This window comes from Varanus komodoensis, unplaced genomic scaffold (genome assembly GCF_004798865.1).
Source record: "Varanus komodoensis strain SLA01 unplaced genomic scaffold, ASM479886v1 scaffold146, whole genome shotgun sequence".
NCBI lineage: Eukaryota > Metazoa > Chordata > Lepidosauria > Squamata > Varanidae > Varanus > Varanus komodoensis.
The window spans coordinates 62,847-89,824 of NW_025335427.1; the positions used below are offsets into that span (position 1 = coordinate 62,847).

Here is a 26,978-nt window from a genome sequence, read left to right on the forward strand (position 1 = left end):
TGTCTTTTCTCTGTCATTTGTTAGCATTGTTCTATCCACTGTGAGTAGCTGAACTCTTTTCTTTTGTCTGTCTTTTGCTTTGGGCATATTTGAAGAAATCCTTTTTGTTGCTAGCCTCAGCTCATTAATCGCTCTAACCTTCCTGATGTCATCCCTGCAGTTCCTTCCTACTCGCTTACATTCTTCCTTTGGAGCCTGGCCGTCCTTCTCCCTCCTACTATGCTTTTTCCTTGTTGGAATTGTTTGTAGTTGTGCCTTCTGCATTTTGGTTTTTTAAACAATTGCGCCCTTCTTGGGCTTGTTTTCCCTTTAGAGGGGGCTGCCATGGGTCTTTGTTTATCACCATCCTGAACTTGTTAAAGTTGGCTTGAGATCCGCAGTACATCTTGGCTGCATTTAGTTTTAGCTTCCTTTATTATTCAGAATTCAAGTAAGGCTTGGTCCTGCCTCAGAGTTCCTGCAGCGTTACTTCGTCCAGCATGTCTTCCCTTTTGGTTGGGATCAGGGCAAGTAAGCCAGGACCTCTTCTTCCTCCTCCTCCTTTCTGCTGGAGGGAGTTATCAGTGACACACATTAGGAATCTCCAAGAGTGGCCGTGTTCGGCCGAATTTGACTCCCAGCAGATATCAGGGGAAGTGAAGCCCCCCATAATGACGGCATCATCCCTGCTGGAGAGCTGCCAATTTGTTTCGCGGAAGTTTCACCCTTATCCTCTCCTTGAGTGGGTGGATGAAAATAGACTCCAACTACTGCACTCCTTTTATTCCCTTTTCTGCTTATATTAATCCAGATACTCTCAGTGGGATTACTGGTCTCTCCTTCCTGTATTTCTTTGCAGAGACATGTATCTTTAACTTGAAGTGCAACCTGGCCTCCCTTTCTGTTACATCTATTCTTTGTGAACAGGGGTATACCCTGCAATTCTCGAATTCCATTCATAGGCGTCAGCCCTCCAACTATGCCCATCAAGCCATATTTGCCCTTGTCTACGAAGACTTCATGTTCATGTTGCTTGTTTCCCACACTTTGGGCACCGGTGTACAGACATCTAAGGCCCCATGAGTTATTCCCTGGCTTCTTTCTCACATTTTCTGGGAGACAAGGATTAGGCCCAGCAAGAGTTTCTTTCACTGTTGCAGCACATAATCCTTTGTCATGTGATGACGTGCCCAGACGTCCATCTCCCTCCACTGCAGAGTCAGTCTAAGGCTCTCCCGAGAAGCTTCCTCATGCTGTGGCTGAGTATGGCCTTTCCTTTCTTCATAAGGTGCAACCCATCGCTTGCCTTCGGCCAAGGGTGCAGCATATACATGCAGTAAATAAATGCAACCCAGTGCAGTGAAGAAATAAGCCACCAGGGGCCTCTGCAGAGCCGTCGCTGGCATGGGGGGCGGGGGGATGCCCTGATGGATGTCCGAGCCCCCTGTTGGGCGCGGCTATCCCTGCCTCCGTCCAGGCCGCCAGAGCTCCTGCTCCAAGGGCGGCCAGCATGTGCAGACTCCCCACTGGCAACGGGGCTCACCCGACTTGTTCTTGTACTCGATATCAAAGCCGGTGATGATACTGTTGCCGTCGAACCGCTGTGTCCAGCGCAGGTTCATGCTGCGGGCCTTCACCTCCCGGATCTCCAGCTCTGGAGGGTCTGGCGGCTCTAGAAGCAGAGGGGGACGGAGTCAGGCAGAAGGCTGCAGCCCTTCAGCCACCCAGCCCTCACCTGCCCGCTGGGTAAGCGACCAACAGGAGGAAGCACCTGGGGGTTTTAAAGCTGTGGGGAGAGGACCTGGCACAGTAAATTGGGAGATGAGAGGCAGTAAGCGGGGCCCAACTGCAGAGAGCCGCTCGAAGCACATGCACCTGAGCAACGGAACTCTTTTCCACACTGCGAGGCTTCAGCCTAGGATAGGGTCCCCCACACAGCACCCCCAGGGGCCATGGCACCCATTCGCATGCCCAGTGGCGCTCACAGAGGGGGTCACCCACAGGGTCCCTGTGGACCCCTGAAAAATCTTTTTTACTTTAAAAAAATCCTTTCCCCACCCCTATTAATATACATATATGGATTTGTACAAAATGCATACCACTTTCTAACCATCCCCATAAACATCAACAAAAGGAGGCCAAATATCGAAATAAACACCCATTTGAATGTGGTGCCCATATGTGCTACCACTCATACTACAAAGGTAGTATGTAATAAGTGCAGCAGGTCCTCAGTCTGTTCTCCTTTCGTACCATCAGGTTTGCAATGGTGAGCCTTTTAGCAGCCAAAAGGGCGCAAAGACTCCTTTCCCCATTCCAGTGGTTAATTTCCATGAAGCAAGTAAATGATTTAAATGATGGTGCACATCAGTGAACAGTAAATTCTGTGCCAGTACAAAATGTATCCATGGAATAATCTCCTCTCCAAAACCAACCACGACGAGACGTTGTCAAAACTTATGTTTAAAGGAGGCATTAGCTCTACTTGCACCACCAGCAATTAACCAAATTAGGCAATCCCTTAGTAAAGAGGCATTGCCATGTCCAGCAGTTGTGAAATAAAGGGGTCTGCTGACCAAGAGCACCCCGAGATCCGTAGTCGTGACAGATAAGCACCAAAGGACGGTCCACTGGCCAGGCATTTTGTCCTGGTACCCAGAGCAGTTTCTAAAATTTACAAAGGTCCAACACAGTTTCGCACCCCAATGGAAAGAACTCATTGCTTTGCTTTTGTGAGGACCACGATGCTTAAAAAAAGGAAGAAAGAGATGGATTCCCAGAGTGCGTTGCTTCACTGGGACTTAGTCCCTCTCGACATCCCAACAGCTTCCAGACATGGGGTGGGCCCTGGGGCCCTGCCGTGCCCGGCTTTTCAGCCCCTGCAGGGCTTCTGTCTGGCCACGGGAGGAGACCGAAGGCTGAATTCAGTGGGCGCACCACATGATGCAGGAAAGAGTTTCTCATTCTGTTTCATTGCTATTGAACAACATCCTGTTAACTTGGCTGTTACAAATATCCACAAAGTCCTGCGGGAAGGTCTGCCCTGTAACCTCAAGAGTCCCATTTGCGAGGAAACCAAGACTGAGATGTGAGTAGAAATGGCAGAAAGAGGCTGCCTCCGATGGTGCTTTTGGCAGTCTGCCCAAAGCCACACTCTTGTGTACACTCAGGCCCAATGGAAAAGCAGTACCTTGGACGGTGAGCTGAATGAGCCCCCGGTCTTCACCATAAGAGTTGATGGCATGGCAGGAGAAAAAGACGGAGTCCCCGCGGTCAGCCGGCTTGAGCTGCGGACAAGGCAACACGTCGCAACGGGTCGTCCTGCTGCCACACACAGGGAAAAACCCCTGCGCCCTCTCCCCCCGCCCTCCCCAGTGAAGCCCTGCTGCTCTGGCAGTCACCGCCCTGCTGGCTGAGCCCCAAAGCAACGGCAAGCAGCCCCACGCAGGGCGGCGGGTGCCACCCAGGCCCGCTCAGCAGGCCCCTGCGCCACAGCGCCTCTTCTCACCTTGAGTGTGGAGATGACTTCATCGCCGTTGTCCTTGGTCGCGATGGCATATCGAGCGTTGCGGTCCGGGTCGATGACGGTGTCCCCCTTCTCCCAGCGGATGATGATGGGCCGCTCCCCGCGGGCCGTGCAGTTCAGCTCCTTCGCCTGCCCCTTGATGGCAATGGTGGTGTTCGGATGGGAGGTGATCATGGCCGGGACTGCAGAGGGAAAGGAAGGAGAGCAGTTGCCATGGGAGAGGGGCTCGCAGGGAAGCTGGGAATGCTGCTGCAGACCCCGGCCGGCCAGCCGGCCGGCCCGCCCAAGAGCCAGAAGGTCAGATCTCCTCGACCCTCCAGGCACACTGTTCTGCAGCAACCAGGATGGACCAGAGCAGGGCTGCCACCTGCCCTTCAAGACCAGCGGCACACCCTGCCCAGCGCTACCTGCTACCATTCAGGTTCTCAGGCAGGCCAGATAAAGGCAGGCTCTGTCCTGACTATGAACCCCCATGCCCTGCGTCTCCCAGGCCCAGCTATGCAGACCTTTGCTGGGAAAGAGAGAATGGGACCAGGCTGGAAGAGTAGAAGGACCTCTTGGATACAACAAGTGCACCCTGCCTTAAGAGGACTGTGTACGTAGAAACAGTGTGGGGACCATCCCGGCAGGCCCTGAAGGACTGCAAAGCAGCAATCTCCCGAGTGAGTCTGAGGACGTCCCTTCCTGCAGTGGCTCACAGGAAGGACCTTGGAAGGCGCCGCATGCCAAGACAGGCCCTTGAGCAGGCCACTGGATGGGAAGCCTCTGCAGGACCCTTCCGACAAGCACAGAACCCACAAAGGAGAAGTGCTTTGCTTTGCCAGTTTTATAGGACAGCTTTCCCAAGAGCAAGGTTTGGTCTGCAGAGCAGGGGGTCCCTGAGCGCTACTCTTCAAGAGATGAAAGAACAGAAGGGCCAGTCCTTCAGCGGGGTGCGGGGGCAGGAGATCCTGAGCCACTTGCACAAGAAGCTCTTGGCACACAAATTTTCCCTATAGAAAGCCTCCTTTCAGAAACCCGGTATCTTGCGGCACGTCAGTCTCACTTCAAAGCCGAGGTGGCTTTCTTTTGTTACACAGTCCAATCCCACATGTCAGGAAGGGGAGAAGCAGCACCTTCCGCTTGGGAGCTGCCCTCCCACTTTGTGGAGCTCATTCTCTCGTCTCTCTCTGCCCATGGAGAGGCATTCCAGCCCTGCTTAGAGAGAGAGAGAAACAGTAGCTCATTCAGCATGGGAAGCTTCTGTGCCCAAGAGGGCCTTGCTTAGCTCCAAGAGCTGTCCAAAGCCCCACCGCTAGGTGGTCCTCCTCCTCCACTAGGAAGCATGAAGATGCTGCCGTACTGCGGCTCTGCTGAGAGCTGCTCCAGAGGCCTCTGTCCTGCCAGGAGGAGGAGAACTCCGCCTCGCACCCGGCATGGAGACACAGCAGCAGTGCATCTGTTGGCCTGACTCCAGACGGTGGCGCTGGGGCATTATTGCTCTGCGCCATGACAGCCATGCCATGGGGCACTGCGGGGCTCTATTTTACCCCTCACGCTCTTTGACATCTACATGAAACGGATGAGAGAGCTCATCTAGAGATATGGGCTAAAATGTCACCAATATGCAGATGACAGCTCTACTTCCCCATCTCATCAAATGCAGGTGAGACAGTGGCTGTTCTGAACCAGTGCCTGGGTCTGGTACTAGACAGGATGAGGGCCAATTGGACTTGGCCTCAGCCCAGACAAGATGGTGGTACTGCTGGTACATGGCTTGTCTGTTCAGTTGGGAGATACTCAGCCTGCCCAGGGTGGGCCCGCACTCCTCCGAAAGGACAGAGCAGCTTGGGGGCACTTCTAGATCCCGGTTTCCCAGCCACAAGTGGACTCGGTGGCTGGGAACACCTTTTAGCCGCTCAAGCTGATGGGCAGGCAGAGCTCACTCTGGTAACCTCTGGACTGGGCAGAACAATCCATTCCACATGGGGCTGCCTTTGAAAATGGTCCAGACTCCAATCAGTTCAAAACAGAGTAGCCGGCCAAGGGGCAGGAGCCCTGCTCCCCCAGCTTGTTCCTCGTGACAGCTGCGGCTTCAGCAGGTAGCATGCGCCTCTGCATCAGCCAGGGCCACCGGCAGCCCAGGCCTGTGGCAGCAGTGGAGGCAGCGCCTTGCAGCATGCGACTCGGATCGTGAAATAATGAGGCAGGTACTTCTTATAATGCATGGCATTACCCTCAGATATACAATAAAATGTGAAAGACAAACAACCAGGCACCAGTTATAATGAAGAGAAAGCCACAGCCAGAGACAGGCGCGTATGAATTATTGACTAAGATTTTACACTCAAAGATGTGCCCTGGAATATTTTTCCATCCGTGATTTGCCTAAATCACTCAGAGGAGCCTCGGCAGGACAGCAGGAGGGGCTGCACCAACTGGCCACTTGGCTTTGCGTGGCAAAGGCTGGAGACTCAGCTCACACCCCCACCCTTTAGGCAAAAGCCCAAGAGAGGTGACTTCCCAAACTGCTCCCCACTGCAACCTCTTCCAGGGAAGTTGGTGATGGAGAGCCTGGAATGCTGAGGCGAAAACAGACGCGGGGACTGTGTCCCCAGCCGTGGCGAGGGTTGGGGGAAGCGGGTGGCTCGCCACATCCTCCTGGGAGTGGGCATGGGGGGTGCCAGGGAGTGGCGAGGAAGCCACTGTGCTGCCGCCTGTCACTGCAGTCACTAAGGGGCTTGCAGGGACCGTCTCATTCTGGGCGCCTGCATCCTCGGTGCGGGTACCAAGCTAGGGGCAGAAAAAGATGCAGGGCCATCCAGCTCACAGCTTTCCCAGGTGTAAGTGCATGAGCAGCAGTGGGTGAAACGCACTAATCCAGCAGAGCTGTGAAGTTCCCAAGGGGCCCTTCTCAGCCCGGCCCTGCTGGAGAACGTGAGAGCACTTTCAGCACCGAAAAGAGCGAGAAGTGGAAGTGGCAGGCCTGCTTTTTTCCTGCTGATGTTTTCAAAATGTGCTGTTCCACCCCATGAAGCCCCACGCTACTCTTGGGAGGCGGGGGTCGCTGGCAAGACTGCACTGGATGAGTCAGGCTTCCCCCGCCACCCCAACCAGCATCACGGAGCCCCATCTGGGAGAGGTTCTGCCAGGGACCGGAGCCCCTGCCAGGCTGCCCGCAGTGACGGGCCTTTGGTGCTTTCATCAACCAGAGCAAAGGCTCCACCTGCCGGCTGACGGCACCATCCCTGCCTGGGTCCCCAGCCGCAGCCCCTGCATGCTGCCCACCCACTGCAAATGCTCCTCCGTCCACGGGGGGAGACATCAAGAGGGAGCATGGGGCCAGGAACCCATGGTGGCCCAAGCACGGAGGAAGCATGTGCGAGCAGCCCAGGGCTCCCCACAGTCCTCTGGGGGTGCAGTTCCGAACTTCCACATGGATGTGCTTCTCCCTCAGGCAGACGAAGGAGGGAGCAGATGCAAGGAGGAGCTGCCAGGGGAGTGGAAGGTCAGGCCTGGGCTGGCTGTTCTGATGGAGCCCAGGATGCCTGCAGCCACTCCCCGGCCATTCATTCTGCTCCTGCTCCTGCTCCTGCTCCTCGCGTGGTCAAAAAGACTGGCGGTCAATTGCCGAGGCCGGCTTCTCCTCCACTCCCTCTGGACCCTGGTGGTCCAGATGACCCACAGCTGCCACCGAAAACCCCACCCACAGGCCTCTGGGAAGGCCTCTGTCCCACTGAACCCCTGTGGCAGGACCCCCTGCAGGCACCCTGGCCTGCAACAGGGGCAAGCACTTGGCCCGTCCCCACCAGGGTAGGAGGCTGAGCAAGCGGCCGAGCAAGCTCAGGGGGCACAGATTAAAAAATGCCTGGTGTACACAAAGAGTCCTGTAATATATGGTAATGACGATCCGCAAAGCCAACGCACACTGTTCTAATGGGGCGCAAGAGGGTTTAATGAGCTACAGCTCCTCTGCTTTCCATGGCAATGTAATTCAATTAGCAGCCAGGGAATGCCTGGCTTTCTGGTTGCTCCTGCTTGCCCTGTGTGGATGCAGTGAGAGGCGGGCTGGGGAGCGGAACCCACTCCCGGCAGGCAGAAACTCACCAGGCAAAGCAGCGCATGTCAAGAGCGACACCAGACAGTCCACAAAGTACCGGGAAGAGCTGGGCAGAGGAAAGGGGGATTCGGTGGCCAGGGGGCAACGGCGGGGAAGGTCCCGTATGGGCAGGCCATGCCCCAAGTCGCACCACGAGAAACAGACTTGCCCCAAGACAGTTTGATGGGCTGGGGCAGAACAGGGCGGGGGGGGGGGGCTTCCTCCAGCAGTGCTGCTCACTGCCATGCCCCACCCGCATTTTTGGCACAGCCACTCATGCACTCATTCTCTGCACCACCCACTAACCAGGACAGCTCCTCGGTGAGCAGTCCGGCTTCCGGGGTCCCTGCCTTCCCAGAGAGTCTGACGGCACAGAAGCCCCAGGGCTCCCAGGAGTGGAAAAACTCCTGCCTGCCCCCAGCGTATGCCTGGCCTCAGGCACAGGGAGGGTGAGCCGGGCATCCCGGCCAGCAAAGCCTGAACGTCCCAGGGAGCCCAGGCAGCCTGGCCTGAGTCCTCCCTGGAGCGCCTGCGAAACCCTGAGGCCATGCCTGACTCTGCAGAAGCGGCCACAGCTCGGCAGGGATCAGAAAGTGCCACCGAAGGAAGGCTCCGAGAGAAGCCCCGTGCCTCTCTGGGGAAGCCGTGATCTCCACTCTGGAGCTGGGCACTCCCACAAGGCGGTGAGGCACCTGCGGTGGCACCCGTGGCCAAGCAGAACAGGCCTCCGCTCCTCCCACCCACTCAGAGCCACCTCCGAGAGGGCCCTGGCTGGAATGCGCTCTGTGCGCGCGCGTGCGCACACACACACACACACACACACACGCCCTCTGCCACGCAGAACAGCAGGACGTGTTCTCTTTTCAAGATCCCCCCTTTTGCCATGTTAACAAGACACCGACAAGAGGCTGATCCCCTTTGGCGGGCTGCGATAAGGTGCAGAGACAAAGCGGATTGTCACGGCTCGGGGTTGCCTTCCACCCGAGCTCAGCTGGAACAACAGACACGGGGGGGGGGTGCTGCAGAGGGGGGTGGGCTTCCGTGGAGCAGGCCCTGCGATTGGACTGGGACTGTTTCTGTTTCTTGTCTGCGCTGATTAGTTGCATTTCACCTGAAGCATGAGATTAATTCAAATTGCCAGGAAGCAATCAGTCAGGCTGATGAGGGAGGGAGGCAGGGAGGGCAAGGCTCCAGGCGCCCCAGCCGGGCTGCACCTGCCGAGCGCAGGCGAGGGCTGGGTGCAAGCAGGAGCCACCCGGGCCTCTGCCAGGCGTGAAGGGGCCTCAGAGCAGAGCCCTGCACTTCTCGGTGCTCCGCCAAGACCAGCAGGAATCCCGCCGGGTCTGGCAGTCCGAGCCATGCCCTTCGTCTGCAGGCCCCACAGGCTCCGAGTCAGTGCTGGTGATCCACGGGCCCAGGAAGGCGGCCGGGCAGGGTCCCTCAGGTCATGGACGGGTAACTGCCCTGACCCTTCCGCACAGCAGCAGGGGGTCCTCGGCCCCCAGCGCCTCCTTGCTGCCCTGCGCCCGCCCAGCCCAGCCCCGTGCTCCCTGTCGCCTGGGAGCACGCGGCCAGCGCTGGCTCCCCCCACCCCCCAGCTCCCCCACTGGAGCTGGGAGGGCCCGGGTGGCCTGCACGCCCTGACCAAAATGCTCGAGGTGCATTTGAGAGGGAAGGAGAATGAAATCAGGGCTGCCGCAGGGAGGGAGGGCAGTGTGAGAGCAACAGGTGCCTTGACTCTTCAAGGGGATCTCCAGGAGCGGGAAGAACGGGCATCAAATGGGAAACGCGGTTCCCTGTAAACGAGTGTGAAGTGATACATGCCGGGGCAAAAAATCCCAGCCTCAGGCATAAGCTGCTGGGACCAGAGCGAGCAGAGGCCCACCAAGAAGGGGATCGTGAGCTGCGGATGAACGCTGCGCCCATGAATGGCTGCTCCAGAAAGAGGCAAGCTGCAGATCTGAACATGACTGGGAAGGAACTGCAAATGGAACTGCCAAAATCGCACCCCCTCGTGCATACCGCTTGATACCTCGTGCATACCGCGTGGGTGCAGCCGCTCTTGGGATATCGCGCCCAGTTCTGGTCCCTTCACCTTACTGAGCTGGAAAAAGTGCAGAGGAGCGACTGACACGATCAACTCCCTGTGAAGAATGTCTGTGGCAGCGGAGGCCACGTGGCTTAGGAAAAAGTGGTCCGCCACCGCATGGATTGCCGGGCTGATCCAGCAGAGCCTCCTCAGGCCCTCGTCTGGGTCCAGCTCCGAGCGACAGCCCGCCCAGGCAGCTGCACGGACTTCCGGCGCCCTCGCTTTCGCTGCAGCCACTCTGGCAGAAGAGGGAAAGCATCGATTCTGCCGTGTTGGCCCATCACAAGCAAGGTTGTCTGACACTTCCAGGCCAGTGTGCAGGGAACCAGCTGCCTAGCTCTGCTCAGCGCCTCCCCCATGTCGATTGATTGCCTGCCTTTATTAAGGACAAAGTGTCTTTTGATCGCGAGGAGGAATCAATCCACCGCTCTGTGCTTTGCACGTCGGCTGCTGGGGACTGGCAGAGGAGCGCACAGTGCAGAGGGAGGAAGTCATTGGGGACCAGGGTGGCCTCCCGGGGCACCCTGTGGAAAATCCTCTGACCTGAGACAGAGTGGCTGGGCAACCGAGTGAGCGCCTGGCACCTGCAGCAGCACTGGATGCAGGAGGCCGGGACAGCCCCCCAGGTGGCTGAGCGCAGGCTCCCGGACGTGAAGGGTCAGGGCAGGCGGCCAAGCTGCCAGCACCAACCAGCACATCAGGGGAATGGTCCCGAGACTGTGGCCAGCCCATCCCAGCCCCTCCCGGGAAGAGCGGGAAGCCGGCCTCCGGGTGGGGCCAAGGCAGTCGTCCCCAGCACCTGGCATGGCTGCCCCAGAACAAGCAAAGGGCAGGCTGCCTCCCTCGCAGAAGCCGGACCCCGGGGCAGGGGCAGGGGCAGGGGCTGGGGCCGGGGCAGGTCTGGCCAGTGCACTCACTCTTCACTGTGAGGAACATGGACTTGCTGATGTCTGTGCCGACTCCGTTGCTGGCCTGGCAAAGGTAGTAGCCAATATCCTCTTCCAAAACGTGCCGGATGAGCAGCGAGCTATTGGGGAGGATCTGGATGCGGCCAGTGAGGGGGACTGGATGGTACTGCTGTGGGTTCCCGCTGCCTGAAAGGAATGGGAGAAAGAGCCCTTAGGCCTTTCAACCAAGCCAGGACCAGAGCCACCCGCCCACCCCCAGCTCTGCTGTGATGGCCCAGCCACCACCAGACCCTCCTGGCCCAGGCAAGCCCCCCGGAGGCATCGCTCCTGAGAGGCCCAAGAGCGCCCGGCCAGCTTGGGCAAGGCAGCTCCTTCCCTGGACAGCCCGGCAGGGGCCACCGGGATCAGTGGCCACGGGGGGTGGGTGCCCCGTACCTTTCGCGTGCTTCCACATGACCTTGGGCGGGGGGTAGCCCTCCACGGAGCAGTTCAGGACGCCTGCTTTCCCATAGATGCCGTCCTGATTGTTGGGCTGGACCACGAAGCGGGGAGGGACTGTGGGCAAGAGAGGCCGTGTGAGACCCCGCCCATGGTGCCAAGGCCCAGCCCAGGCAGGGCCCTTCCCTCCCCCGGACTCCGCTGCCCCATGGCCCTGCCTAGTCACTTGGCCGGCTCCCCGTGTGGCTATCGCCCGAGCCTGGGTCCCACTTGCCCTCCCTGAAGCACAGGAGTCACAGCCCCGGCGTGGCCGCCCAGGCCGCCTGGCAAGCCGGGCCATGGGGCAGGCTGCCTGGCGCTTCCGCTGGCCCCACGCAGGCCCGCTCACCTCGCACGATCAGCTGCCGCTCCCGGCTGACAGTGGCAGCGTCGTTGGTGGCGATGCAGGTGTAGTTGCCATTGTGCTTGAGGGACACGCTGGAGATCTGCAGCGAGCTCATAAACTCCTTGCTCTCGATGGTGACGCCCGAGCCGGAGATGATCACCTGCCCATCCTTCCTCCAGGTGATACGGATCGGCATGTCCCCCGAGGAGACCACGCAGGGGATGTACAGGAGCTGCCCGATGGAGGCCGGAGGAAACTCGAAGGGCTGGATGAGGGGGGGGACTGCCGAGAAAGGGGCACTGTCAGCACGCCGCCCCCCCAAGTGCTGGCACGGCGGGAAAAGCAGGCCCTGCGGCTCTGGGGGTGGCCTCCTCCGCCTCAGGGCCTCTTTGCCCAACCTGCAGGGGCAGAGGCAGAGGCAGGAAGGATGGATGGACGGACAGACAGAGGGCATGTCTCGGCAAGCAATGCTGCTTGGTTGCTGTGCTGCCCAGGCAGTCACCTGGCTCCTCTGAGCACGGGGGCCACCGCCCGTCCTGCCCCCGAACAGCCGCGAACAGCCCAGGAGCTGCAGCAACGTCCCGCTGGCCACTCACATCAGGGATGCTCTCCAGCCTCTGAGCCACAGCAGGGAGAGGGCAAGTGGGAGCTCGGGGAGACTGGCCGAGGGGTCTGGAGGAGCAGCGGCCCTCTCTGAGCAGCATGGGCAGCCCTCCCCAGCCACTCCAGCCCCACGGAGCTGGGGGGCAGACTGCGTCTGCACCATCTCAGCCAGTCTCACTCGCGGCTGCTCCGGGCTGGGCGCTCCCACCTGACCCTCCAGACCGGGGCAGGCGGGCAGGCAGGCAGGCACTTTTGCGACTCAGGCCTCCCCCCCGCACCCCCCGGGCAGCTCTGGGCCTGCCAGCCCTGCCGCGTGGCTTCGCTCCCTCCGGCCCCACGCCCAGGCACAGCAGGGCATCCTGTGGGAAGGAGAGGCAGGCGACCAGCAGCCCAGCTGTGGCGCTTTCCGCAGGAGCCCTGCCCAGGTGTCCTCCCTGCCCGGGCTGGGCTGTGGGGCCTGCCACACTGGGGCTTCCTGCTGCTGAGATCAGTGCGCAACACCCTCCAGCGGAGGCAAGAGAGCAGTGCAGCACGCTGGGAAATGGCCGTGCCCCCCCCTCCTCCTCCTCCTCCTCCTCCTCCTCCTCCTCTCACAGTCAGAAGAAGAAACCCCAAGAAGGCAGGTATCACTGGGAGGAACTGGCGCCCCACGGGACCACTGAAGCGCTGCTTGGCAGGGGCAAGAGCGGAGGAGGCGGATTTGGCCGCTGCCCCGAGCCAAGCACTTCCAAGTGTCCTGCAGGCCTCGGGCCAAAGGGACCCAGCGAAAGCCCCGGCCCTGCACACTGCCGCTGGGCCGGCAGCCCCTCTGGAGCCGGCTGCCCTCGGCCCACAACCCGGGGCAGGAGGGGGCCGGCCTGGCATGCGGCTCAATCTCAGCAAGCCACTGGGAGGGAGGCGGAGATGCCTCCGCCGGGTCCGCCGCAATTCATTAGGGCTGATGGCTCCCTGAATGGGGCTGAATAATTGATGGGCTGGAGAAGCTTTTACGATGTTCTGCACGCTCCGAAGGCAGAGAGGATGACTTTTTAAAGAGCTACACACACGGCAAGCCACCAGCAAAGGTGCGCTGAGCAAAGGTCAGATGTTCTCACACGGCATATTGACACTGCGCTTTCTCCTCCGCTGCTTGTCATAGGAAATGGATCCCTCCAAGGAGGAGAGGGAGCGCCAGGCCGTGATGCCACCAGGCAGCCACCCGGACATGGCTTCCCTCGCGATGCCCTGGCCACCTTTCTGGAGAACACTCTCCCGAAGCAGGCAGAGCCACATGCAGGTCGCTTCAGGCGAGCGAGGCATGGCGGAGGACTGCAGGGAGGGGAGGAGAGGGGAGGGGAGGCTGCCCCTCGGCGGCACAAGGTTGCCCTACCACCCGTCCCCCAGGGCTCCGCCAAGCCCTCGAATGCAGCGGAGCTGCCAGCATCTGCCCCGGCTGCCCCGCCTGGGTCTGAGGCTCGCACCCACATGTCAGATAGTGGCAGGCCAGCCGGGCCCAGCGAGTTGGGCCTCCAGGCCTTCTCCTTCGTGGCTAATGGGGACTTAGGACACTGGCCACACTCCCAAATCTAAGGCCCGCCCAGTCACTGCAGGGCTCCCAGGTCCAACTATCTGTGGACCGACCTGCCGTCCCGGAAGAGGAGCCTAGCGGGCAGCGGCACCAAGCGGGGAACCCGGGGCAAAGGCGGTGGCTGCAGCTGCATGGCCAGACCGCTCCTGAGGGCCAGCGGCCAAATCGGGCCTGGGCCGGCCCTTCACCCGGCTCCAGGCTCCGGCCGCTCCTCACCTTTCACGGCAACGTGGACGCTCTGGCCGATGGAGAGCTGCGGCTGGATGAGGACGCTGCACAGGTACTCCCCCTCGTCCATCCCCTTCTGGACGTCCATCAGCTTCAGGGTGCCGTTCTCAAACACCACCTGCCGGTGGTTGTCTGGCAGCAGCACGGAGTCCTTGTACCACTTGATGGAGTAGTAGGGGTAGCCGATCACCCGACAGTTGATGAAGGCGTCGCGCCCCGCCACGGCCGTGATGTTCTTCATGGCACGGATGCTGGGGGGTCCTGCGGAAGCAGAGGGGGATGGGGCAGCTAGGTTACCTCTACAGCGCCAGGGGCACGGGGAAGCCAGAGCAGTGCCAGGCGCCCAGCGGCTCCGTCCTGGGCGAAGGACGCATGCCGGGCACGGGGATGCGGCAGGAAACCTGGACTCAAGACCCTCACACACTGCTGAAGACACCCCAAGACTTCGCCGGATGGGAAGGCAGCTGCACTGAGGCAGCACCTGAACCCTGAGCAGGCTGGGGGCACACGAGGCCGCCATGCTGAGGGACCCCCTCCCCCCACGTGCAATGCCATGCTGCACCGGGCTCTGGCCTGGGCCTCGTGAGCTCCCCGTGCGCTCACATGGCCCTGGGGAAAGCCCAGGCAAACCACCCCAGGCTGCCCCTCCTGTGGCCCTCACAGCCACTGCTCGGCCCTCCCACTGTGCCCCAGGCTGCCTTGCTCAGGACGGGAGGGCAGGCCACAGAACGGACTGCGGAGGCAAAAGGGCCAGCCCGCACGTGCCCCACGGATGCCCTGGGAAAGCCCACTGCAGTGCCAGAAAGGGCAGGCCCTTGCGAGCAGAGACAGGGCTGCATGGGGGTCACGGCAGAGGAGAGGGAGAAGGGCAAACTAGCCCCCCCCCAGACAGTCCCCTAGGCTGCCCTTGAGCGGCCCTGCCCGGGTTCCTCCCACCCCTGCGGAGCCCCAGCTTTGCCTCGGGGCTGCGGCAGGTACAGACATGAGGGGGGCCCGCGGGGACCCTCGGTGTGCCAACAGGACCCCGCTGCCTTCTGCCAAAGACTGCTCTGCCATGTGCCGTTCTCCCAGTGCCCTTCGCTGTGCGTGCGTGGTTGCAGGGCCGATCCTGGTGGCGCTGGAGTGCCAGCTGCACTGGCGATGGCCACCTGGCCAGATGAGGGGAGGAGAGAGGGGAGGGGGCCTGCGCAGGCAGACAGGGCACGCTACTGAGCCGGAGCCAAACCCCAAGGCAAGAAAAAGCCTATTCTAATATTTAAAAGTAGACAGGCACCTCTTACGTTTATTCGCGCTTGGTATTCGGCGCTGCCCACCGAGTTCCGTGCAGCGCACCGGTAGACGCCTCCGTCCTTGATCTGCGGGTTCGTCACGTTCATGTGGCTCACGGTGGTGCCATCAGACATGGTGTACTGGTTGGTGCGATGGCTGCCGTCCCTCTGGATGGGCTCGTCGTCCAGGGCCCACGTGACGGTGGGCGGAGGGGCCCCTCTGGCTGCACACATCAGGGAGAACTGCTCGCCGGGGTTCACCACCTTCTCGCTGAAGGAGGAGATGATCCGGGGGGTCCCATCTAGGAGAGGCCACAAGAGTGAGTGCACAGCGGGCCCTTCCCTTCCCTTCCCTTCCCTTCCCTTCCCTTCCCTTCCCTTCTTCTCCTCTGCTGGGAACACCCAGGCACACACTGCTGGAGCAGGGCCCAAACTCAAGCCTTGTCTGAGCCTCGGCGCAAGGGACCCGGCCCTGCACTAAGCCTAAGTGAGAAGGGCCGACGGGCTGGCTCAGAACGAGAAGGCGGGCATGGGGCACCTGCAAGCAGACGCACAGGACGGGGATACCGGGAATGCTGCCCCCACCCACCACCCCGGCCAGCAGCCCAGCTCACCCTCCAGCACAATGACGGCAAAATCCTGAGCGGTTTGGGCCTTGCGGGTGGCGAAGCACTGGTAGGCCCCCGAGTGGCTCTTCTGGGCCGCTGTGATCAGCAGCGTTTCATTGTTGATGCCCCGGATGGAGATGAAGTCATCCGGAGCCACCAGCTCCGTGTTGCGGTACCAGCGGATCATGTATTCTGGAGAGCCTGCAAGGGCGCAGGAGAGGATGACTGTGCTGCCGATGCCTGTCTTGAGCTTCTTTGGTGTGAGGGTGACACGCAGAGGGTCTCGAGAGAGAGAGGGGGGAGAGAGCAGACGTCAACCTCGCATCACCTGGATGGGGCGGGGGCCGCTCTGCCCTCCAGCGCCAGTCCCCCTTCCTGCAGGGCGCAGGACGGGAGCCACCTCGCCTCAGAGGAGCCACGGCCAGGCGGGAGCCCAGATCCAGTGATCCTGCTCCTGAGGCAAGGAACCGGACCTCCGGGCACGTCCGGCCGGGTTCAAAGGGCAAGCGGGCACAGTGCCACTGCCATGCTTTCCAAAGCCGCAGTGCACCCAAGCGCGAGCCCCAACCACATGCCACACGTGGAAGCCCTCCGCCTCCGCTTCTGCCTGCTCCCCGGCTGGATCAGCCTGCCTGGCTCTCCCGAGCTGCCAAGGAGAGGCATGGTGCCAGCAGGCTGAGAGCCCCCTGGGGACGGAGACTGCACCGCACCCGCCAAGCCCAGCTGAGGGAAATGTCACCGCACAATAACCCAGGTGCACAGCCAGCTTCCGGCGCCTGCCCCACCTGCCTCCCGCTCGCCAGCAGCGCCGGCTCAGTGTATCGTTTTCCCTCTCAGCCTGCAAGGGAGTCTTAGTGGAGAGAAGGGCTGCCGCGCTCCCTCGCACGGCAGACTTCCAGCCCAGTCCTCTGGCTCCCAGGCACAGGGCCTTCTGGGGCAGGTGCGGGGAGCTGCGGAGGGTCGCCACATCCATGGGAGCAGACCCCAAACGCACCACCCGGGAGAGTGCAGCGGGCCAAAAGCACACATGCCTCCCCACTGCGGAAGACCCAGCCCCAGTGCCTGCCCGGCTGGAGCTGCCTGGGAAGAACGCGGGGGGTGGGGGGCAGAGACACCCAGGGAGGCCGCGGCGGGACAGGCAGTGGGGCGGCTCTGAGTGCCCAGCCGCACCGGGAGTGGGCGGCCAGCAGAGGGCGGCACACCTCACAAGGCCTGCCCGCCTCCTCCCGCCGGCCCTGGTCCACGGCTTCCAGACAGGAAGTCGGGGGGTTCCCCCGGAAGGCACTGCACCGTGCCAGATCCCCGCGGCTCTGGAGGCTGCCAAGACTCGGGCAGCCAGCGCAGGGCAATGTCCTTCCCACCCATCCAGCCTGCCCTCTGCTGGCTGGGCGGGGTGGCCAGACCGCAGCCCTTGTGCGGCGCCTGGCGTGCTCCTGCTTACCGATCACGGTGAGAGTCCCGGTCACCTCAGCAGAGCCAAAGGTGTTGGTGACCTCGCAGATGTAAGTCCCGCTGTCCTCCACCCGCAGGTCACTGATGGTCAGCCCCGTGATGCGCTTGGTCCACCGGCTGTCTGCAGGCAGCGGCCGGCTATCCTTGATCCACCGGATGGCAGGGTTGGGGTACCCAGAGGCGATGCACGGCAGCTCCACAAGCCGGCCGGCCTTCGCTTCCCGTGACTGGAAGCCATCTAGGATGGTTGGGATGGATTCTGCAGGGTCTGAGGGCAGAGAAAGGGGCTGAGCTCCTGCAGCACAGGCAAGCCCAGGAGTCACCGAGCCCAAATTCTGTGAATGGAATACATGACACGAGCTGGTAATTCTCAAATCCTTTTAAGTATTTAGGCTCCCCTTCCTCTTAATCGCCTTTTCCTCCAGTCTTTTCAGCTCTCCTCAATGGATTTGCATCCATTTACAAGTTCACATCCCAGAAAGGATCTCATGAGGGTGCGGGCTGGGGGGCGGGGGTGGCTCCTGCAGCTGGCAGGGCCAGGTTCCTCAGCAGGATCCCCCCAAGGTAACACCAGTACTGGGGAAGGGTCTCACATTCAGGGGTGGCTTTGGAAAGAAGACACGTGACTCAGGCTGCGCCTGACCTAGCAGCTGCTGCTGGCACGGCTGCCTTGGCCATCCTGAGGTTCACAGGCTACCGAAGGAGCAGGCTGGAGTGGGTGGACTGAGGAGGGAAGACCTCCAGAGGAGCGATGGGAGCCCCCCCTCCTCCGGCCTTTCCTCCCCCACCCGGGGAGCCCGCGTGAAGGCCCGTCCCTGAAAGAGGTTGCCGGGCTCAGCTGCGGCATGAGCTTCGTGGGGAAGCAAAGCGTACCTGAGACAGAGAGTCGGGCACCGTTGCTCTGCCGTGTTTCCCCACTGTACTTGTGCTTGGTGATGCACCGATAGGTAGACAAGGCATCTTCCTTCTGGACATCCGATATGTACAACCCACCATAGAAAGTGATGAAAAACCTGTTTTCTGGAAGTGAGAAGTCGAGAGCAGGAGGTGACTCAAGGCACCTCACGCCCCCCTGGGAACTCCTTGAGGGCAAGAGGGGAGCGCGGCGAGGGACCGACATCTGGGGCAGCTGGGCAGGGCGAAGCCAGGCAGGCCCCGGCCCCCAAATGTCGCAGTGGAGCAGGACGGCCCCCACAGCAAGAGCAGAGGGGGTGAGGCACTGCTGGCCCAGCCTCCAGGAGGTGCCCACACTCCCCCATTCAGGCGGGGGGCCTTGCCCAGGGCTGGCTCGCCGCGCGTCTCGCCTTGGCCAGCCCGTTCTGAGCAGCCTCCGGGCAGCTGCGAAGTGCAGCCACCTCCTTTGTCCAGTGGATGAACAAGCCGGTAAAACTGCAGCAAACACAGGGTGGCAGCCCCTCACACTCACTCACGGGGCACATGCAGGCCAGCCCTGGGGACAGGCCTTTCCCAAGGAGAGATCTCAGCTGTGCGGCTGGTTTGATTGGGCCCCTGGGGTCAAGACCCACTTGGCCGTCCTCTCCGGAGACCCTCAGGGAAAGCCACTCCCAGCTCTACAGCACACCAGGCGGCAGCGCCCCCGATGCAGCTGGCGTCCCCCTGCACACCATCACCACACCCTTCTTCCCAAAAGCGCCGGCATTGAAAGAAAATCTCCATAGGCAGCTCAGGTGACTTGGAAGCGAGCAAAAGCAAAGGGGCCTCAAGGGAGCCTGAAGCAGGAGACCCTGAGCGGCCTCGTGGGGGGTTGGGGTTGGGTCTCCTACAAAGCTCCGCAATGTCCGGCCATCAGCACGGCCCTAGGGAAGACCTCCCCCGGCCCCTGCAGGCCAGAGGAGCGGAGCCCTCCTCCGCCGTGCGCTACGCCTCACTCACAGACTCCTTGGCAGGTTGTTGCGCGGCGGCCTGGCACGCCCCTCGTCCCAGCGCCCTCTTCTCGAACTGGGGAGAGGCACTGGGTGGGGCACGACAAGGCTCAGTCCCGGGCACAGAGCCCTTCAGGTGAGGAGGTGTAGGGAATGCTGATCAGTTTTGCAGATGAGACACATTTGGTGCAACCCCGGAAGACAGAAACCGCGTTCAAAGTGGTCTCGACAGGCCGGACCGCTGGGATGAAAACAACGGAATGAAATTGAGCAGGGACAAGTGCCAAGTTCTGCACTCAGGAGAAAGGAACCAGATGCATCATCGCCAGATGGGGACTGCGTGGCTCAGCAGCGCTGCAAGGAAGACGGGTCTTGCTCACAAGCTGCTTCAGAGTCGATGGTGTGGCACCGCCTGTGGAGCCCTGCACCCAGTTCTGGACAGGCCAGCTGGAAAGGCTCAGGGGGCGGCAGCCAGGATGATCAGGGCGCTGGGAACAAAGCCCCGTCACTGGGCACATTTAGAGTGGAGGGGAGAAGACGGGAGGAGACAAGAGGGCACTTGCAGTACCTGAAGGGAGGTGGTCAGGATCGCTTCGCGGTCATGCCATAACCTCGAATGATGGACTCAAGTTACAGGAAGCCAGATTCCGGGAGAGCACCCAGAAAATCCTCCTTCCCTTTGGAAGGCAGCAGTGGAAACGAGGACCCAGGGAGGGCAAGGGCTCTCCCCCGGCGTCAGGACGCAGCTGCTGGGTGCTTGGACTTGGAGTCCAGTTCTGCGCAGGGCTCAGACCAGACAGCCTGACTGCAACAAAGCTCTCCCGTGCTCTGTGCAAGGGTGGCCATGCAGGCGCACAGCTGGGGCGCGGGAGCACCGGGATGCCTTGGTGGGACAAAGCACGCCTGGGGCACGCAGAGCCACCACCTGGAGTGCCCAGGCCCCCGGCAGCAGCACATGTCCCCTGTGGGGCCCTGGAAGCCCGCACAGAGGCGTCGCAGGCTCCCTCCCGCACGTCTCGCAAGATAGGCGAAGCATGCGTGGTGGGGGAGCGGGATGCCAGGAGCACTGCAGAGTTCGGGCTCACTGGATGAAATCGGCATGCTTTGTTCCATCCTGGCATGACAACAGTGTGGACGATGAAGCAGGGAGCCGTCCACCCGAGACGTGCGAGGCAGGGGCAGCGGGCTGGCCCTCGGCGGCAGCCTCAGGTGGGCGCAGCTGGATTGGTGCCGCAGAGGGGCCTGCCAGAACCGGGATTCCAAGGCGAGGGTGGGGGTGAAGGATGCGGTTGCCATGGCAATGGGCAGCCATCGCTTTGCAAATTGCTGCTCCTCCCCCTTCCTAATTTGCGGGTTCACTTGATCGACAGCACTTCTCCGCGCATCCTGGCTCAGGCGCCTTGACACAACAGCCCTGCTCTGTGGGGCACGTCGGCAGCAGCCCCAGGCTGGGCGCTGGAGAGGGGCTTCCTCCCAGCCAAAGCCACCTGCCCTTAAAGGGGCCTGTGAGGGGCTGGGCTGAGGAGAGCACCCCTCATCAAGCCCCGTGAATCTGCCAGAAGCACGATTGCCACTCCAGGCGCGGCTCTGGATCGAAGTCCCCATCCCACCGGACTGGCAGGCCCGGCTGAAAGGAGCCCCTGGCCTGGGAGCTGGAAGGATGGCAGCTCTGCAGACACACGGGCCGGGCTGGCGGTGCTGGTCAGGGGAAAGTAAAAAGGGGAAGGATCCGTCCAGCAAGGCCACCGCAGAAGCAAAGCACAATGAACAGCGAACCTGCTCTGGTCAGCGCAGCACTGCAGAGGGTCTGGACTGGGCACCCAGCTCCCGCACGGTGGTGGCCACCACAGAGCCAGCGTGGGAGGGAAACGCTCCCATTCACAAACTCATCCTGCTCCCCAGCGCCCCCCTCATCAGCCACCAAGGAGCAGGGCGCTGGGCCCACGAGCGGCGGGCTCCCTCCTCCCTCCTGCCCTTAATCTCTTCTCTAAGTACAGCTCTATCTTTCCCCGTTAAAGGATTAACACCCATCTCTCATTCAACTCTTGCAATGAGATTTTATTTCTAATTACGCCATAATAAAACCGGGAGCGCTCCCAGGGCTTCCTCCAGATGACTTGTAGACACTCTGCAAGATTGGATCCTACTTGGCTGCATTGTAATAGCATTTCCCTGACATTCATTAGACATGCATGAAGGAGAGGGCTGAAGAATGGAATTGCATTTAAATGGATTCTCTGAGAGAGGGAGATGAAAAGGGGCATGGAGAGAAAAGGAAGGAGGAGGAGCCGGAGGAGTCGCGAATGAACGCAGCCATCAGGAGGAACGAAATGGAGCCCAGCCTGGGAGCGAGGACAGCCCCGCGATGGGCCATCCCCCACAGGTCTTTGGCCCCCTGCGCGGGGAGCATGGGCCGCCGCTTGCCAAGAGTGCCTCCCCCGGCGCGGACCATGCTGGGGTAACCCCCAAGGAGGCCCTGACGTGCTTCTGTTGCAGTGCTGCATCGTCGTGGCGCAGGTGGCGCATTCTGCGTTGCACTGCTGCTGACATCGCCCTCCGCTCCCTACTCTCCAGTGAGCACAGGAGGCAGCCACACACCGCGCAATGCGGGCTCCACTCCAGGAGAGTCTGCTGGTCCCCAAGGGGGCCACTCTGCAGCCAGCAGTCCCGCCCCGCCCCTGCCCTCCCTCTGCACAAGGCAACTGGCCCCTCACGCCCCGCCAGCCCCCCATGCGCCTGCACAGCCGTGCTCAGCGTGCCAGCTGTCCATGCCACCACCGCACAGGGGGTGCCCAGCACCCCTCTCGCAGCGCAAGAAGGACCCCCTTCCCTTCTCCCATCTCTCACGCTGGCACACCACTCCAGCACGCGCCTGCAGGACTCCGGCCTTCGGCAGCACCAGCACAGGCCCTGGGGCCTGGAGAGCTGGCCGGCCGGGCCTGGGCAGCCCTTGCGGCAGCTGGCAGGGAGCTGCCCAGCCCAGCGGAGGACGGGCTGTTCCACGGGGCAGACATCACGAGCGGCACAGGGCGACGTCTTCCTTGCATTATGGCATTTAGAAGCTGCACCACATTTGGCACCACAACACACATGTGCGCACCCAGTTCAGGCAAACGCATTGTGATGAGCGGCAGGAGCCTTTCTCCCAAAGCAGAGAGCACATCCCACAAAGGCACGGGCCGAACCGCGGTGCGCAGGCCCCACTGTGCCCTTGCAAGCCCTTTCCCAGCCTACGTGGCGCCACTAGGCAGGCCTCCGCAGTGGCCCGAGGCGGGCACAGCGGCGGGGGAGGCCCCCTTTCCTGGCTGTTCTGGCCTCAAGGGGCTCGGGGTGCTGCAGACTCGGACTCCCTTAAACCTGGCTCAGGAGCACACGGGCACCCTCTGTGACACACCTGTTGCATCCACTGCGCTGCATCCACGGACTGGCACCAGGCCACATCTGGGCAAATGCTTCCTGCACTAGCTGCGGCTTCCAGACCAGCCCTAAGGGCTGCCCCTCCCTGAACCCACTGCAGCCATGCGTCCCCGAGGTTGCCGACAACTCCACCGCCATTGCCGCGTTACCCCCACCCAGGAATGCTCACGGCTGGTGCATCGGATGGAGCTGAAAGCAGGTGTGGAGAACGCCAAAGCCACTGGGAGCTGCAGTGGCAAGAGTGGGCTTGGGAGGTGGGGGCTCCCTGGGCACACACCCACCACGGATCGTCTGGATCAAGTGCAGAGCCTCTTTCCCAGGCACGGGAAGGACTCTCGGTCTTGCCAGGATGCAAGGGCAGTGTGTTGTCACCGGAAATGTGTCTAGACAATTGGTGTCTTCCAACCACCAGGGTGGTGTAGCGGTCAAGAGCACAGGACTGGGACCCAGGCAACCAGGGTTCTAGTCCCCATTCAACCATGGAGCCAGCTGGGTAACTTTGGGCCAATCGCAGACTCTCAGCCCAGCCCAACTCACAGGATTGTTGTTGTGCAGATAAGATTTTGAGAAGGCAGAGAATTATGTAAGCCACCTTGAGATCCTTGGGAGGAAAAAAGATGGGGTATAAACAGAAGAGATAAATAGGAGTTCCTGCAGCTGGCCTGCCATCTCCCTCGGGAAGGCCTTGAGGCAAAATGGGGAAATGCACAACCACAGAGCAGCTTGCCAGACTAACGGATCCAGAGCCTTCAGAGAGGTCCCACACCGCATCCTAGACTAGGGATGTGACGAAGCTCTGTGGAATGCATCTTTCCAGCATTCACAGGCTTCCACTCCTACTGCGTCCCCTCTCGGAAAGTGAGCTGAGCCGAGAGAAAGTCCATGAAAGCACACAGAACAAAGGCTGCGCCGCTGGCCCACGACTGCTGCGCGAGACGCGGAAGGGGGACCTCTGGCGGAGCACCCATGGGAGGCTCCATGCCTGGCGAGCGCTGCGTGAACGCCGGCTGCACTTCCCAGGAACTCGGACTCACAGGCACGCTGGGGAGCGGAACCCAGGGAATTCCCGTCCACATCCCGTGGATCCCCATCCCCAGGCAGAGTCCCACCAGCCACTTTTCCTCTGCTGCATGTTCCCACTCAGCTGTGGGAGCTGACACTGACCCCATCAGGACAGCCCAGTCGAGGCATCGGGCCTCTCGGCTGGGGCCGCCACAACAGCAGCCCCAAACCCGCAAGGAGGCCGGTGACTGCCGGGAAGGTGCTCTGCAGGGTCTCCGGGGCTCAGCTGCTTCTGCAGGAGTGTTCCTGATGTGCGATCGGCCCCTGAGAGCTCCCCCCGGTGGCCACTGGAGGGCAGAACGGCGGCAGCGAGATGCACTCTCCTTGCTCGCCTTGAGGTCTCCAATGCCCAGAGCTTGCGCTCAACACACGGGGAAGCGAGGGAGCTAATGGGGTGCCCTACTTTATGTGTAGGGCTGGGAACAAGCTAAGCCAGCCCCCTTGGCTGCCATGGGGCTAGGATGCCCTTCCTTGGAGACCCTGTGGCGACTTCAGCACATGTGCCGAAAGCGCCCAGGGTGACTGCCCATGCTTGTGATTGCCTCTGTGGGCTCCGGCAGGCAAGCTGCCCGGCAGCAAGCAGGGGGCCCGCCACCAGCACCCACAGCCTCTGGGAGGGCCCCAGCTGGGCAGATCTTCCCCGTGTCGCAGGTCCAAGGAAGTGGCTCCGTGCAAGTGGAACGCAGGGCCAGCCCAGGAGAACACGGTGTGGGGTCCGTGGAGCTTTTGCATTACCGTCATCTGGGAAGCAGGCTCTCTAACGTCTCCACAGGTTTTGCCTGTCGGAGGTGACACCTGTGCCAGCATAAAAGCCGCTCATGCTTGAAGAGGCGGCAGGTCAGGGAGGGGGGCAGGAACGAGCTCCGGCTCTCCGATTCCCGGGAAGCGCACGTGCCCTGCTGGTAGTCAAGCGCTGAGTGGCTGAGGCTGCCTGACTGGACACGCAGGTGGAGATGCCCCATCCACCGGGAGCACACAGGGCATCCTGGCTCCAGCCGGCCTGCTCCGCCCACCAGGGAAACTAATCTCACGGGGCAGCCCACATTTCCAGAGCAGGATGGGGAACCCAGGAGGAGGAGAAGCAGAGGAGGAGCCCTCAGATTCCCGTGGCTAATCCTGTTAGCGGGCCCATTTCTTATCGAGCTCATTATGAGCAGAGAGCAGGAGGATAGCAGGCTGGGAGTGCCAGTGCCTTGGAGGTTGGCTTCGAAAGAGGGGCTGGCTCCATAGGGTGCTCAGGGACCCCCAGCGGGGCTCCACCAGGCAGCGCCGGGCCCTCTTCTCCCCTAAGGCATCTAGCTGGATCCAGGCCAAGGCTCCGAGGGCGAGGGCCAGCCTGTACAGCGGCATCAGCCACGCGGAGGGTGCCGAGTCCACACATTCAGGGACCCGTTATCTAAAGTAAACATTTTTCACTCTCACGTTTTGGTCAAGGGGCCTCCAAGAGTCCTTTCAGCAAATCAGGCAGCCATTAAGAAAATGCTCTGTTTTAAAAATATAGGACAAGCAGTGACTGACCAGGAAAAGAAAACAGGGAGCCAGTGAGCAGCTGGTGTGAAAGAGGAAAATATCCGCACCGAAGGATTATCTGGCCAGGGTGACTTCTTTTATATTTTATATTTTGTATTTATTTTATTTTTTAATTTTAATTTTATATTGTTATTTTTGTATTTTATTGTGTTGTAAGCCGCCCCGAGGCTCCGGCAAGGGGCGGCATAGAAATGTTCTAATAAATAAATAAAAATAAATAAGGAAAAGAATTTGGAATGCCGCGGCCGAAACGGCTAGGTCCTCGCACCAGCTCATGAGGGAGGCAGCCGCACTTGGAGCGCCGCGGACAGTGCCCCGGCCTGGCCAAAAGGATGTCACGGAGGTGGAGCAGGGAGAGAAAAGGGCAACCAGGTGATTGCTCGCGGCCAACGCCTCCGGACGTATCCAGCGCAGCGCAGCGCAGCGCTGCGGAAGGGGCGCTCCCGTTCGTAATTCCAGCCCATGCGAGCCACATTCTGCTCAGGAAGCAAGGCCTTGCTGCTGCCACAGGCCGGGCCCAGGGGAGCCACGGCCAGAGCCCTTTCCTCTGCTGCGGGGAAAGGCAGCGGGGCCAGACTTCGGAGAGCCCGGCTCCGGCGCATTCCTGGCGCTGCCTTCAAGGAAGGGAGAGCTGCAGCAGGCCCGGGGTTCTGCGCTGCACCCCAGAGCCACCTCTGCAGCCGCTCGCCCTTTCCGTGGGGAGGGGACTTGGAAGGACACCCCCACCAGAGGGAGCTCTCCGGATCTTGCACGCGCCGCTGGTGAGGCAGAGCTAAGCTGCCCAGTGTGCCACAGACACCTCGTGCCCAGGCCTGCGAAGAGATGGGCACCGCAACTGGTGTGACCCCCCCATGGCTGAGCCTGTCACTGGGCATCACCCCACACGTCTCTCCAGTCATTTTTTAAAAGCAGCCCTTTTTTCAAGCTGAAATGTGGAACTAGTCAGATTTCATGCTAATGAGGAGAAAATCTGATCGGATGTGCAGAAATTTGCATCTCAAAGCAGGCACAGGAAAGCAAGGGCGGGTGGGGGGGGGGGAGGGGAGGGGGAGGGGGAGGGGCCGGCAATTGGGGCTGCTGGGGAAGAGGGATGGCCGAGGTGGCCGTGTCCCGCGGCATTTGGCCAGTGCTGCCATGCGCTGCCCGCTCCTGCGCATGGTTCACCTCCCCGCAGGGGCCTGCCCTGGGCCTCACAGAGTGCTCGGCACGGAGCTCACCCCAGACATGGCCCCGGGAGCAGTGGGAGCGCGCGCGCCTCCATCTGCCACAGCCGTGCACATGCCCAGGCACACGGGCACCATCTTCCCTGGGAAGCAGGAGGTGGTCCTGGGAAAGGGAGGCCACGTCCGCGTGCTGGAGCAAGCCAAGGCAGATGGCTCACTGCACACCCGCAGCCCCCCCTTCCGATCGGAGCATCGGGATCTTCTCCCCCTCCCCTCCTGATCCTCTTTGTTTTCAAATCCTCCATTTGCGATGGGGGGATTCTGCAAACCTCGTCAACAACAGCACAGTGTCGCTGTTCTGTACGTTCCAGGAGGGATTTTCCACGGATCAGCAGGATGGGAAGCACCTCCAAGCTGCCAGTCAGGGGGAGAAGGGGCGGGGGTGGAAGCCGCGTTCCACCCAAAGTGGCTGGGCCTCCCCCTCTGCAGGGTCCCAGGCAGCCTCCACACGGCCCTCTGGGCCACGGCGCCTCAGCAGGGCTGGGCTGGGGGTGCTCCAGAGTCCCGGGGAGCTGCCAGCTGGGCCGGAGGCCAGGATGCCAGCTGCCGCACTGCGGGAGGGCAGGGCCTGCGGCAGCAAGTGCCGCTCTGGTGGCTTTGGGGCCACACCGAAGGGTGACCGCAGCACCATGGCAGCCTCGGCCGAGTGGTGGGCGGCCAGTCAGGTCTGAATGAGGCGGCCAAGCCCTTCAGCCCACGGAAAGCGTGGAAGCCTGCTTGGGAACGCCGGCAGC

At 61.3% G+C, this 26,978-nt stretch overlaps 1 protein-coding gene across 1 annotated transcript in view; it reads right to left on the reverse strand.

The window, feature by feature from the left end:
• DSCAML1 (DS cell adhesion molecule like 1) overlaps positions 1-26,978 on the reverse strand; it is a 100,925-nt gene that overhangs the window by 29,512 nt on the left and 44,435 nt on the right. The window contains exons 3-13 of the mRNA XM_044423677.1: positions 18,003-18,149; positions 17,119-17,397; positions 15,684-15,959; positions 15,075-15,371; positions 13,790-14,062; positions 11,407-11,685; positions 11,016-11,135; positions 10,590-10,766; positions 3,488-3,687; positions 3,170-3,266; positions 1,523-1,651 (exon numbers count right to left, since the gene is read on the reverse strand). Coding sequence (XP_044279612.1) covers positions 1,523-1,651; positions 3,170-3,266; positions 3,488-3,687; positions 10,590-10,766; positions 11,016-11,135; positions 11,407-11,685; positions 13,790-14,062; positions 15,075-15,371; positions 15,684-15,959; positions 17,119-17,397; positions 18,003-18,149 — 2,274 coding nt within the window. The remainder of the gene's footprint in view (positions 1-1,522; positions 1,652-3,169; positions 3,267-3,487; positions 3,688-10,589; positions 10,767-11,015; positions 11,136-11,406; positions 11,686-13,789; positions 14,063-15,074; positions 15,372-15,683; positions 15,960-17,118; positions 17,398-18,002; positions 18,150-26,978) is intronic.